At 44.6% G+C, this 11,848-nt stretch overlaps 1 protein-coding gene across 2 annotated transcripts; it reads left to right on the top strand.

The window, feature by feature from the left end:
- Window positions 1-4,527: 4,527 nt before the first annotated feature.
- GEMIN6 (gem nuclear organelle associated protein 6) lies at window positions 4,528-10,625 on the top strand. 2 transcript variants are annotated; one of them, XM_080684582.1, is made up of 3 exons: window positions 4,528-4,777; window positions 5,084-5,227; window positions 9,937-10,625. In XM_080684582.1, the coding sequence occupies exons 2-3, from the start codon at window positions 5,094-5,096 to the stop codon at window positions 10,310-10,312; spliced, it is 510 nt and encodes a 169-aa protein (XP_080540708.1). In that variant the 5' UTR covers window positions 4,528-4,777; window positions 5,084-5,093; the 3' UTR covers window positions 10,313-10,625. The 2 variants fall into 2 exon arrangements, with proteins under 2 accessions (XP_080540708.1, XP_080540707.1); XM_080684581.1 differs by having other exon boundaries at window positions 5,022-5,227.
- The last annotated feature ends 1,223 nt before the right edge of the window (window positions 10,626-11,848 follow it).

Below are 11,848 nucleotides of genomic sequence, written 5' to 3'. Positions count from 1 at the left end.
CTTAGTCATGAAAGTTTAGTTATGAAAATTTAGAGCTGAGAGGATATTGGGCCATCTAATTCCACATTTTGTTTATAGATAAGAAATCTAAGAAGGCAAATGACTTCCAAAGTCCTAAAGCTGGTATGAGTAGTCAGTGGTGCACAGGAACCAGATTAAACTGCCTCAAAAGAACCCATTGTAGCCCTAGCCAGTTGCTCAGTGGTTAGACCTCTGACTTACCTACCAAAGGGTTGAGGTTCGATTTCCAGTCAAGGACACGTACCTGGGTTGCAGGTTTGATCCCCTGCCTCATGTGGAGGCAACCAATTGAAGTGTCTCTCACATTGATGTTTCTCTCTGTCTCTCCCTTTCCCTCTCCCTTCGACTCTCTCTAAAAATCAATGGGAAAAATATCCTCGGGTAAAGATTAACAACAACAAACAGACATTTCTAATAGGTTCTACTTGTTGAATAAATGAAAAAGCTAGAGCATTAAAAAGTCTTGGGCCAAAATGACTGGGGTTATTTTTTTCTGCCCGTACTTTGCATGAAAAATATGGTAAATTGCCACCCCATTCCCACTTCATTTTTTACCTACTTTTAAGACTACCCAACAATGAATTGAAATTTTTGATAGTTCAGGCCTGGCAGGTCAGGCTTATCTTTGCACCATGATAAAGAACAATGAACAATAAAGACCATTGACAATTTTTTTAATTTAATAAATTTTATTGTTCAGATTATTACAATTGTTTCTCCTTTTTCCCCCCCATAGCTCCCCTCCACCCGGTTCCCACCCCACCCTTTGCCCTTACCTCCCCCCACACTGTCCTCATCCATAGGTGTACGATTTTTGTCCAGTCTCTTCTTGCACCCCCCATACCCCTTTCCCCCTGAGAATTATCAGTCCACTCCCTTTCTATGCCCCTGATTCTATTATATTCACCAGTTTATTCTGTTCCTCAGATTTTTAATTCACTTGATTTTTAGGTTCACTTGTTGATAGATATGTATATGTTGTTCATAATTTTTCTCTTTACTTTTTTCTTCTTCCTCTTCTTAAAGAATACCTTTCAGCATTTCATACAATACTGGTTTGGTGGTGATGAACTCCTTTAGCTTTTTCTTGTCTGTGAAGCTCTTTATCTGACCTTCCATTCTGAATAATAGCTTTGCTGGGTAGAGTAGTCTTGGTTGTAGGTTCTTGCTGTTCATCACTTTGAATATTTCTTGCCACTCCCATCTGGCCTGCATAGTTTCTGTTGAGAAATCAGCTGACAATCGTATGGGTGCTCCCTTGTAGGTAATTAACTGTTTTTCTCTTGCTGCTTTTAATATTCTCTCTTTGTCTTTTGCTCTTGGCATTTTAATTATGATGTGTCTTGGTGTGGTCCTCTTTGGGTTCCTTTTGTTTGGGGTTCTGTGCGCTTCCTGGACTTGTAAGTCTATTTCTTTCACCAGGTCAGGGAAGTTTTCTGTCATTATTTCTTCCAATAGGTTTTCAGTATCTTGCTCTCTCTCTTCTTCTGGCACCCCCGTAATTCTGATGTTGGTACGCTTGAAGTTGTCCCAGAGGCTTCTTACACTATCTTCAACTTTTTGGATTCTTTTTTCTTTTTTTTGCTTTTCCGGTTGAGTGTTTTTTGCTTCTTTGTATTTCAATTCTTTGACTTGATTCTTGCGTTCCTCTAGTCTGCTGTTGGGTCTCTGTATAATATTTTTTATTTCAGTCAGTGTATGTTTAATGTCTAGTTGGTCCTTTTTCATATCTTCTCGGGTCTCGTTATATTTATCGGCCTTTTCTAGGATATTCTTGAAGAGCCTTATAACCGTGGTTTTGAATTCTATATCTAGTCATTTGTTTTCCTCCATTTCTTTCGTTTGTGATCTGTTTCGTCTCCCCATTTTTCACTGCTTTGCTGAGTTGGTAGAGTAGCTTTGTGTGCTAGGTTTCCTATATGGCCCAGTGGGTCGGCCTCCCCAGTTAACCTGAGGTGGACACTCTTGGTGCACCCCTTTGTGGACTGTGTGTACAGCCTTGTTGTAGCTAAGTCTTGATTGTTGTTGGTATCACTGGGAGGAATTGACCTGCAGGCCAGTTGGCTGTGAGGATCAGCTGTGTCTACACTGGGAGATTTTCGGTGCTGGAGACAGCCTTATAGGATTAGCCTTGCCAGATTGCAAAAGCCTCTGTGCTCAGCTTGGAAGGGGTGGAGTCTCAGGGCGGGGCAGACAGTCTTGGCTTCCCGTCAACCCTGCCCTTGTGTGAGTCTCCAGACCTCTGCCTTCCGTGGTTCCGAGTTTCCGCCTTACAGTCCAGATTTCCCCGGTAAGAGGGCGGGTCCCCAGGGGCTCGCCTGGAACTGCGGTTCAGTGCAGTCAGAACTGGGGTTCAGTGCAGTCAGGAGCCTCCGACTCCCTTCCCCTAGGGACAGCCTGTGGTAACCTCCACAGTCAGTCTTTGTGCACACTCGCGCCTCCAGACCCCTGCCGCCACGGCTCCCGAGTCTCCGCGTCTCCGTGTGCCTTTCTCTCCACCTGACAGTCCAAACTCCCCCTGTATGAGCCTGGGTCCACAGGGTTTCGCCCAGAACTGAGGTTCACTGCAGTCGGAACTGGGGTTCAGTGCAGTCGGGGTCTTCTTTCCCCCTCCCGCCAGAGAAAGCCAGCCAGGCACTCTGCGCCCTTCCTCTCTGTGCGCGCGTGTCTCCGTACCTCAGCTCTTTGCCGCTCCTTCTCTGTGAGATTTCCTCTTTCCTTATAGTTGTAGAATTTCCACTCAGCCAGCTTTCCTGTGGTTCTGGATGGTGTCCTTTATATCTTTTAGTTGTAGTTTTGAAATTGTTGTGCAGGGCAGCAGTTTAGGTGCTTACCTATGCCGCCATCTTGGTTTCCTTCTCCTATTGACAATTTTTAAACTTATCAAGGCATTTAGAAGACTTTTTTTAAAGAAATATTTCTTTTTTTAAAATATATTTTTATTGATTTCAGGGAGGAAGTAAAAGGGAGAGATAGAAACATCAGTAATGAGAGAGAATCATTTATCAGCTGCCTCCTGCTCAAGCCACACTGGGGATTGAGCAACCTGGGCATATGCCCTGACTGGGAATCGAACCAGTGATATCTTGGTTCTTGGGTCGAGGCTCAACTGCTGAGCCACACCCGGCTGGGCAAGAAATATTTCTTGCTAAAATTAAAAAAAATATACTCCAAAATCTAAAATAAGCCATTTTGGTATTGGCAGAGGAAGGGATTAAGTGTGTGTGTGAAGGTTTGAGGGGGAGACAGACCTTAGGAAGGAGATGGAGGGAGAGGGACTGGGAAGAGAGGGAGAAAAGGAGAGAATGAGAGAGAAGGGGCACCAACTGGTCTGAGGAACACATCAGGTGGACCAAGGGGGAAGGGTGGGCTGGGGAAAGGACGTGTACCATCTCAACTCAGTCACTACAGACTACAGAAGAGGGTCCTACTGAGAACTTGTGTTAGGGAGAATTTGCATCAGTGATTTGCATCAGGGATGCTGAGAATGAGCCTTTAGTTAGAGACTGATGGGATAATGGAGAGAAGGGAAAGAAATTGCTGTCTCATCACTTTAAAAGAGGTAACTTAAGCCAAGCTGGTTCATTTTCAATGTTTCCTACACTGTTTGTATTTTAAAAAATATATTCTTATTGATTTCAGAGAGGAAGGGAGAGGGAGAGATAGAAACATCAATGATGTGAGAGAATAATTGATTAGCTGCTTCCTGCACGCCCCCCTACTGGGGATCCAGTCCACAATCCGGGCTTGTGCCCTGATCGGAATCAAACCATGATCTTCTGGTTTATAAGTCTAGCTCAATGACTGAGCCACGTGGCTGGGCTACATAGTGGCTTAATAGTCCTCTAATTCAGCTCTTCTAAGAATCCTTTAGTGTTCACCTTCTATCATTTTTCAGGAGCCAACCAGGAGCCAACTAGGTAAACGACCAGAAACCTGTGGTTGGAACTAGTCTTTTGCACCTTTCCACTTGTGGGTGGGGGCCAGGTGGAATTCAACCAAACCCCGTGCTTTTCTTTCCAGCTTCTGCACACATCCCAAAGGAGCAGGCACCTTAATTGCCTTACACAGAGCAAACAAGAAATACCTTGGCCTCTGTCGCTTTTGTCCAAGGCACTTGCACCTCACACTTCCAGAGCTTTAGGATTTACCTGGAGGGTTCATGTGCTTTGAATCCATGGCAAAAGTGGAATTCCATTTCTACTATCAACGAGGACCCAGCACGAGCATTTTCCTCTTTAGAATTTCCTTTTTGAAATATCCATCGTGGCCGTGGAGAGGGGTGGTCCCAGCGAACAAGGCGGCTTATTATTATTACACAAAAAACATCTCAGCCCCTGCCCACAACCTGCACCCAGCCTCCAGCACCCCCGGGCCGCGGCTCTCAGACCTCTAGGTTTGATTACAGCCAAGGACTACAAAACAGAGAATTCTGGGGGTAGGAAGTGACGACGTGGCGCAAAGCGTGCTGGGCCCCGGCGGGCTCCGCTCAGGAAGAGACCGCTTCCTCCTAACGTGGTTGCCGAGTGCTGGGCGCTGCCAGCAGTTTTAAGCGGTGTTTTTCTCGTTTTGAGGATCAGACGTTAAGGACCACCTGGTTTGAGTGCGGCGTTAAGGACCATGCGGCTGCAGGAGAGGCCGAGAAGCTGAGCGCTGCCGCCGCCTCGTTTTTGCAGCCTCCAAACAAATTTTAAGAGGACGTTGCGACCAATCCGGGGGCCGGAGAGATCCTGCAGACAGAGCCAGAGAGCGAGTGGTGCGTGGTGTGGAGTGAGCTCCTCTGGGGGATGGAGAGCGGAGTGGAAGGGTTTGAGCATCCACACACCCGCCTTCAAAGCCCGCGTGGAGGCATCTGGACCGGGATGGGGGTGCCCTGGAAGTATGCCAGATGTTACCCAGACTGGGCCCCGCGGCGGCTTTCAGACCGAATAGTAAATTCTGAATTAACTGTTTTTCTGATATGGATCTTGAGGCAAATGACAGGTTTTCTTTACCTCTAGGATGGAGATCGGGGACTTGCTGGGGTGGAACAAATATTAACCCGAACTGGTGGTGGTTTTAGATCTAGCCAGATGGCAGCGGTGAATGAATGGACGAAGAGAGGCCCCTTAGAATGGCAAGATTACACTTACAAAGAAGTCAGAGTGACAGCAAGTGAGAAGGACTATAGAGGATGGGTTTTAACCACAGACCCCGTCTCTGCCAAGTGAGTATGGGTCCTGCTTCCCTGAAATCATGACACCCCTTCGTGCTGCCTCTCGTATACAAACTCAGAAGCGGATAATGAAAGGCTAATTATTCCCCTGTAAGAATTTTATTGTCGCCCTGACTTGTTTTGGCTCAGTGGATAGAGCGTCGGCCTGCGGACTGAAGGGTCCCAGGTTCGATTCCGGTCAAAGGTATGTACCATGGTTTCGGGCACATCCCCGGTAGGGGGTGTGCAGGAGGCAGCTGATCGATGTTTCTCTCTATCCCTTCCCCTTCCTCTCTGTAAAAAAATCAATAAAATATATTTTAAAAAATACCTGCTTAAAAAAAAGTATTTTATTGTCTTTGAATCTAAGTGCAGTTCTACCTTTGGATTACCTTGTCAGACCAACCAAGTTCCTAGAAATGAGACATTTAAAAAATATATATATTTTATGGATTTCAGAGAGGAAGGGAGAGGTATAGAGAGATAGAAACTTCAATGATGAGAGAATCATTGATCATTGCCTCCTGCACGCCCCACACGGGATCGAGCCTGCAACCCCAGCATGTGCCCTGACAGAGGATGGAACAGCGACCTCCTGGTTCATAGGTGGACGCTCAACCACTGAGCCAAGCCAACAGGGCGAGACATTTCTTACTACATTTTATTGTAAAATTTTAAACATAACACAAAATATAAAGAGGATGGTATAACAAACACTAACCTTACACCTCCTTCCATGTATTTTAAAGCCAATTGTAGGCATATAATTTGGTTCATAAATATTTCTTTTTTTTTTAAATAAATCTTTATTCAGATTATTACAATTATTTTTCCTTTTTCCCCCCATAGCTCCCCTCCACCCATTTCACACCCCACCTTCTGCCCTTACCTCCCCCCCACTGTCCTCATCCATAGGTGTATGATTTTTGTCCAGTCTCTTCATGAACCCCCCATACCCCTTTCCCCCTGAGAATTATCAGACCACTCCCTTTCTATGCCCCTGATTCTATTATATTCACCAGTTTATTCTGTTCCTCAGGTTTTTAATTCACTTGATTTTTAGGTTCACTTGTTGATAGATATGTATTTGTTGTTCATAATTTTTATCTTTACTTTTTTCTTCTTCCTCTTCTTTAAGAATACCTTTCAGCATTTCATATAATACTGGTTTGGTGGTGATGAACTCCTTCAGCTTTTTCTTATCTGTGAAGCTCTTTATCTGCCCTTCAATTCTGAATGATAGCTTTGCTGGGTAGAGTAATCTTGGTTGTAGGTTCTTGCTATTCATCACATTGAAAATTTCTTGCCACTCCCGTCTGGGCTGCATAGTTTCTGTTGAGAAATCAGCTGACAATCGTATGGGTGCTCCCTTGTAGGTAACTAACTGTTTTTCTCTTGCTGCTTTTAATATTCTCTCTTTGTCTTTTGCTCTTGGCATTTTAATTATGATGTGTCTTGGTGTGGTCCTCTTTGGATTCCTTTTGTTTGGGGTTCTGTGCGCTTCCTGGACTTGTAAGTCTATTTCTTTCACCAGGTGGGGGAAGTTTTCGGTCATTATTTCTTCAGATAGGTTTTCAGTATCTTGCTCTCTCTCTTCTTCTGGCACCCCCATAATTCTGATGTTGGTACGCTTGAAGTTGTCCCAGAGTCTTCTTACATTATCTTCAACTTTTTGGATTTTTTTTTTTGCTTTTTGCTTTTTCGGTTGAGTGTTTTTTGCTTCTTTGTATTTCAATTCTTTGACTTGATTTTTGTGTTCCTCTTGTCTGTTTTTGGGTCTCTGTATAATATTTTTTATTTCAGTCAGTGTATGTTTAATTTCTAGTTGGTCCTTTTTCATATCTTTGAGGGTCTCGTTATATTTATCGGCCTTTTCTAGGCTATTCTTAAAAAGCCTTATAACCGTGGTTTTGAATTCTATATCCAGTCGTTTGTTTTCCTCCATTTCTTTCGTTTGTGATCTGATTCTTTGACGCCGCATTTTCACTGCTTCTTTGAGTTGGTAAGGTAGATTTGTGTGCTAGGTTTCCAATATGGCCCAGTGGGTCTGCCTCCCCAGTTAACCTGAGGTGGACACTCTTGGTGCACCCCTTTGTGGACTGTGTGTACAGCCTTGTTGTAATTAAGTCTTTATTGTTGTTGGTATCACTGGGAAGAATTGACCTTCAGGCCAGTTGGCTGTAAGGATCAGCTGTGTCTATGCTGGGAGATTTTCGGTGCTGGAGACAGCCTTATAGGATTAGACTTGCCAAATTGCAATAGCCTCTGTGCTCAGCTTGGATGGGGTGGTCTCAGTCTTGGCTTCCCGTCAGCCTTGCCCTTGCGCGCATGTGCGCGCTTTCAGTCCTCCGCCTTCCCCGGCTCCCGAGTCTCCGCCCCAGAGTCCAGACTCCCCCCACAAGAGCGTGGGTCCCCAGGGGCTCGCCTGGAACTGGGGTTCACTGCAGTCAGAACTGGGGCTCAGTGCAATCAGGAGCCTCTGACTCCCTTCCACTAGGGAAAGCCTGTGGCAACCTCCGCTGCCTTTGTGCGCACTGGCACGCCGCGCCTTCAGACTTCTGCCTTTCCCAGCTCGAGTCTCCGCCCGAGAGTCCAGACTCTCCCCACAAGAGCGTGGGTCCCCAGGGGCTCGCCTGGAACTGGGGTTCACTGCAGTCAGATCTGGGGCTCAGTGCGGTCAGGAGCCTCTGACTCCCTTTCACTAGGGAAAGCCTGTGACAACCTCCGCAGCCTTTGTGCGCACTGGCACGCCGCGTCTTCAGACTTCTGCCTTTCCCAGCTCGAGTCTCCACCCGAGAGTCCAGACTCCCCCCGTAAGAGCGTGAGTCACCAGGGGCTCGCCCGGAACTGGGGTTCAGTGCAGTCAGAACTGGGGTTCAGAGCTGTCGGGGGCTTCCTTCCCCCTTCCGCCAGAGCAAGTCAGCCAGGCTCTCAGCCGCCCTTCCTCTCTGCGCGCACAAAGCCCCTTTGCCGTACCTCCAATTCTCTGTGAGCTTTTCTCTTTCCTTCTAGTTGTAGAATTTTCACTCAGCCAGCTTTCCTGTGGTTCTGGATGGTGTCCGTTCTGTCTTTTAGTTATAGTTTTGAAATTGTTGTGCGAGGCAGCAGTTTAGGTGTTTACCTATGCCGCCATCTTGGTTTCCCCTCCCCATAAATATTTCAATATATCTCTTGGTAGATAGGGACTCTTTAATAAATCTAAGCACAATATTATAACACTTAAGAACAGTAATAATAATTTTAATGTTCGCTAAATCCTCTGAGTTCAGGTTCACTTGATTGTCTTCAAAGTACCTACACTGGTTTATCAGTTTGGTTGACATGTCTCTTAAGTATCTTTATAACTCTGCAGTTTCTCTTTTTAGTTTTCATGTCCCTTATTTGTTGAAGAAAGGGAGTCATTTGATAGAACTGAACACATTCTGGATTGAGCTTATTGCATTATTAGGATGTAGTTTATTTAATTTTTACTGATTTGATTTTAGAGAGAGAGGAGGGGAGGAGAGAGAGAAACATATTATCAGCTGCCTCCTGCATGCCCCCTACTGGGGATCAAGCCCAAAACCTGGGCATGTGCCCTGACTAGGAATCAAACCTGTGATCTCCGGGTGCATGAGATGATGCTCAACCAACTAAGCCACACAGGTCGGGCTGAACTAGTTATTTTTTATTTAAAGATTATAGGACTACTTACACTTTTTTTTTTTTTTGAGTCAATAGTAGAAAGTTATATTTTCCAGAAAGTTTTCTGTTTTAAGTTCAAAATTATTAGCATAAATTTGTTAATATTATAATGCTCTGTTCTTAATATGATTTATGTTTCTTTAATTTAAAAAAAAATTTATTGATTGTAGAGAAAGAGAAAGGGAGGAAGAGAGAAACATCGATTTATTGTTCCTCTTATTTATGCATTCATTGATTGCCTGTATGTGGCCTAACCAGAGAGTGAACCCTCAGCCTTGGTATGTCAGGACAACGCTCTAATCAAGTGAGCCACCTGGCCAGGGCCTTCATTTTCTGTTATTAATCTTGCTGAGTTTTGTGAATTTTTTTTCAAAGAACCAATTTTTGGCCCCAGCCGGTTTGGCTTACTGGATAGAACATTGGACTGTGGACTGAAGGGTTCCAGGTTCGATTCTGGTTAAGGGTATGTGCCTTGGTTGCAGGCTTCAACCCCAGTGCAGGAGGCAACCAATCCATGTGTCTCTCTCACATTGATGTTTCTCTCTCCCTACCTCTTTCACTCTCTCTAAAAATCGATGGAAAAATGTCCTCGGGTAAGGGGAAAAAAAGAAGCAATTTTTGGCTTTCATCCTCTTACTGACTCTTGTTTTATTATTAATTTTGTGCTTTGATATTTTCTTTGGTCTGCTTTGAAGGGGAGTATTCAGTTGTTGTTTTTTTAACTCTAAAAGTTAAATCTGTACCCTCACTTCTTTTTAATACGCATTTAAGGCATTTATAACTCTAAGTAATGCTTTTACTGCCTTTCACAATGAGTGCTTTAGGCTGGACAAAAAGTTTAGATGTTTAGGACCCTAGATGAGCAAGTGAAAACATCTGGTGGTGAGAGGAGTAATTTTAAACAGAGAAGAGCATTCCCTATTATTCTAATGACTCGCTGGGGTTGATGCCTCTTATTCCATTGCTTCTTCCATAGTTTTATGGGCCTTCAGGTTTTTCTTTTGCAAATCTTCTCTGAACTTACTTTTTCTCCGAAGTATTGTCCTCGTGAACTTCCTTGAAGATGGCAGCATGTCTGTGACCGGAATTATGGGACACGCCGTGCAGACGGTTGAAACTGTGAATGAAGGGGACCAAGGGGTAAGAGAGAAGCTGATGCATTTGTTCACATCTGGAGACTGTCAGGCATACAACCTTGAGGATCTGGAAAAGAGAAAGAACAGCTTAAAGAAATGGCTTGAGAAGAACCACATCCCGGTCACTGAACAGGGAGATTCACCAAGGACTCTCTGTGTGGCTGGGGTCCTGACTATAGACCCACCATATGGTCCAGAAAATTGTAGCAGTTCTAATGAGATTATTCTGTCCCGTGTTCAGGATCTTGTTCAAGGACATCTTGCAGCTTCCCAATGAGAAGCTAAGAACTATGGGTGCACTGAAATAAGACTGATATTTTTTCTTCATAAAATGTTTTGAATGTTAAGGCCATCATACGTGTGTGTGTGTGTTTTAATTTGTTTTGGTAAAACCAAAGATGTGGATTATGAATGCTAATAAGTGTACTGTTGCAAGGATAACATCACATGCAACAAAGTTAGCATAGGGACATTAGGCTTGTAAGTCCTTTCTTCTGATGGAGCTCTACCTCCATTTTTATTAGTCAAGAAATGTATTTGGAAAAATGCAACATGTTACATTTAACATAAAATGCATTCAGTCCTTTGCACTAACTATGTGTGTTTGTCTAAATTTTTTTGGGTGTGTGTGTAATAATGAAACTGCTTGAAACTTGAAAGTTTTGACTAGTGGTAAATATCTTAACACACAAACCATATAACCCTCAAAGCCTTTAAAGTGAGAACAAATTGATATCTCTGAGGGAAAAGGTAAATGTGACAGGTAGCCTGCAGCTGAATTCAGCTCAGTTCCTTCACCCGGGCCCACTTCCTCAGGTTAGGCTTCCCCGAGGGGAGAGTGTAGGAGTGTGCTTCGCCACCCCCGACCACGGGAGCCAGGCAGCGCCAGGATAGGTGGAGGCTTCTGGCCGAGAAAGACAGCTCAGGTTATTAGTTTGGGGTCTTTCCTTGGGCATGTCTAGAATGACTGCAGGGTCATATTAGATTAGAACTCCAAGGCCCTGACTCCCTAGGACAGGGGTGAACAGAATTTGGGCCCTTGGGACAAATCCAGCTTGCTACCTCCATTTGTTAAAAGTTTTTAAAAATACATTTTTATTGATTTCAGATAGGAAGGGAGAGGGAGAGACAGAAACATCAATGATGAGAGTGACTCATTGATCGGCTGCCCCCTGCAGGCCCCACACTGGGGATCCAGCCTACAACCCAGGCATGTGCCCTGACCAGGAATCCAACAGTGACCTGGTTCATAGGTCGACACGCAAACCACTGGACCACACTGGCCAGGCAGTACCCTTCCTTTTAATTTCAACATATAGTCATTCAGTATTTTTTTCCCCATTTCAATAAATCTTTATTGTTCAGATTACAATTGTTCCTCTTTTTTCCCCCCATAGCTCCCCTCCACCCAGTTCCCACCCCACCCTCTGCCCTTACCCGCCCCCCAGTCCTCATCCATAGGTGTACGATTTTTGTCCAGTCTCTTCCCGCACCCCCCTCCCTCCCGCTTGAAAAAGACAGCCGCATACTCAGTTGCCAGCCCTCTCCGCTTGCGCGCCTCCGTACCTCTGCCTTTACTTCCGTAGCTCCTCTGAGTCTCAGTGTGCTTTTCTCTTCCCTTCTAATTTCCATTCAGCCAGCCTTCCTGTGGTTCTGGATGATGTCCGTTTTGACTTTTAGTTGTAGTTTTGAAGTTGTTGTGCAAGGCAGCAGTTCAGGTGTTTGCCTATGCTGCCATCTTGGTTTTCTCTCCAGTCTTTTTTTTTTTTAATATATTTTATTGATTTTTTTACAGAGAGGAAGGGAGAAGGAT

Source organism: Plecotus auritus, assembly GCF_963455305.1.
Source record: "Plecotus auritus genome assembly, chromosome: 8".
In the NCBI taxonomy this organism is placed as follows: domain Eukaryota; kingdom Metazoa; phylum Chordata; class Mammalia; order Chiroptera; family Vespertilionidae; genus Plecotus; species Plecotus auritus.
The sequence above is the reverse complement of the archived record's forward strand: the minus strand, read 5'-3'. Positions and strand labels throughout refer to the sequence as shown.

What these genes read in the sequence shown, in the direction of transcription:
- GEMIN6 (XM_080684582.1), top strand. Translation starts at nt 5,094, where the DNA reads ATGGCAGCGGTGAATGAATGGACGAAGAGAGGCCCCTTAGAATGGCAA. An exon ending in ACAGACCCCGTCTCTGCCAA is followed by an intron (nt 5,228 to 9,936) that starts GTGAGTATGGGT and finishes TTTTCTCCGAAG; the next exon opens with TATTGTCCTCGTGAACTTCC.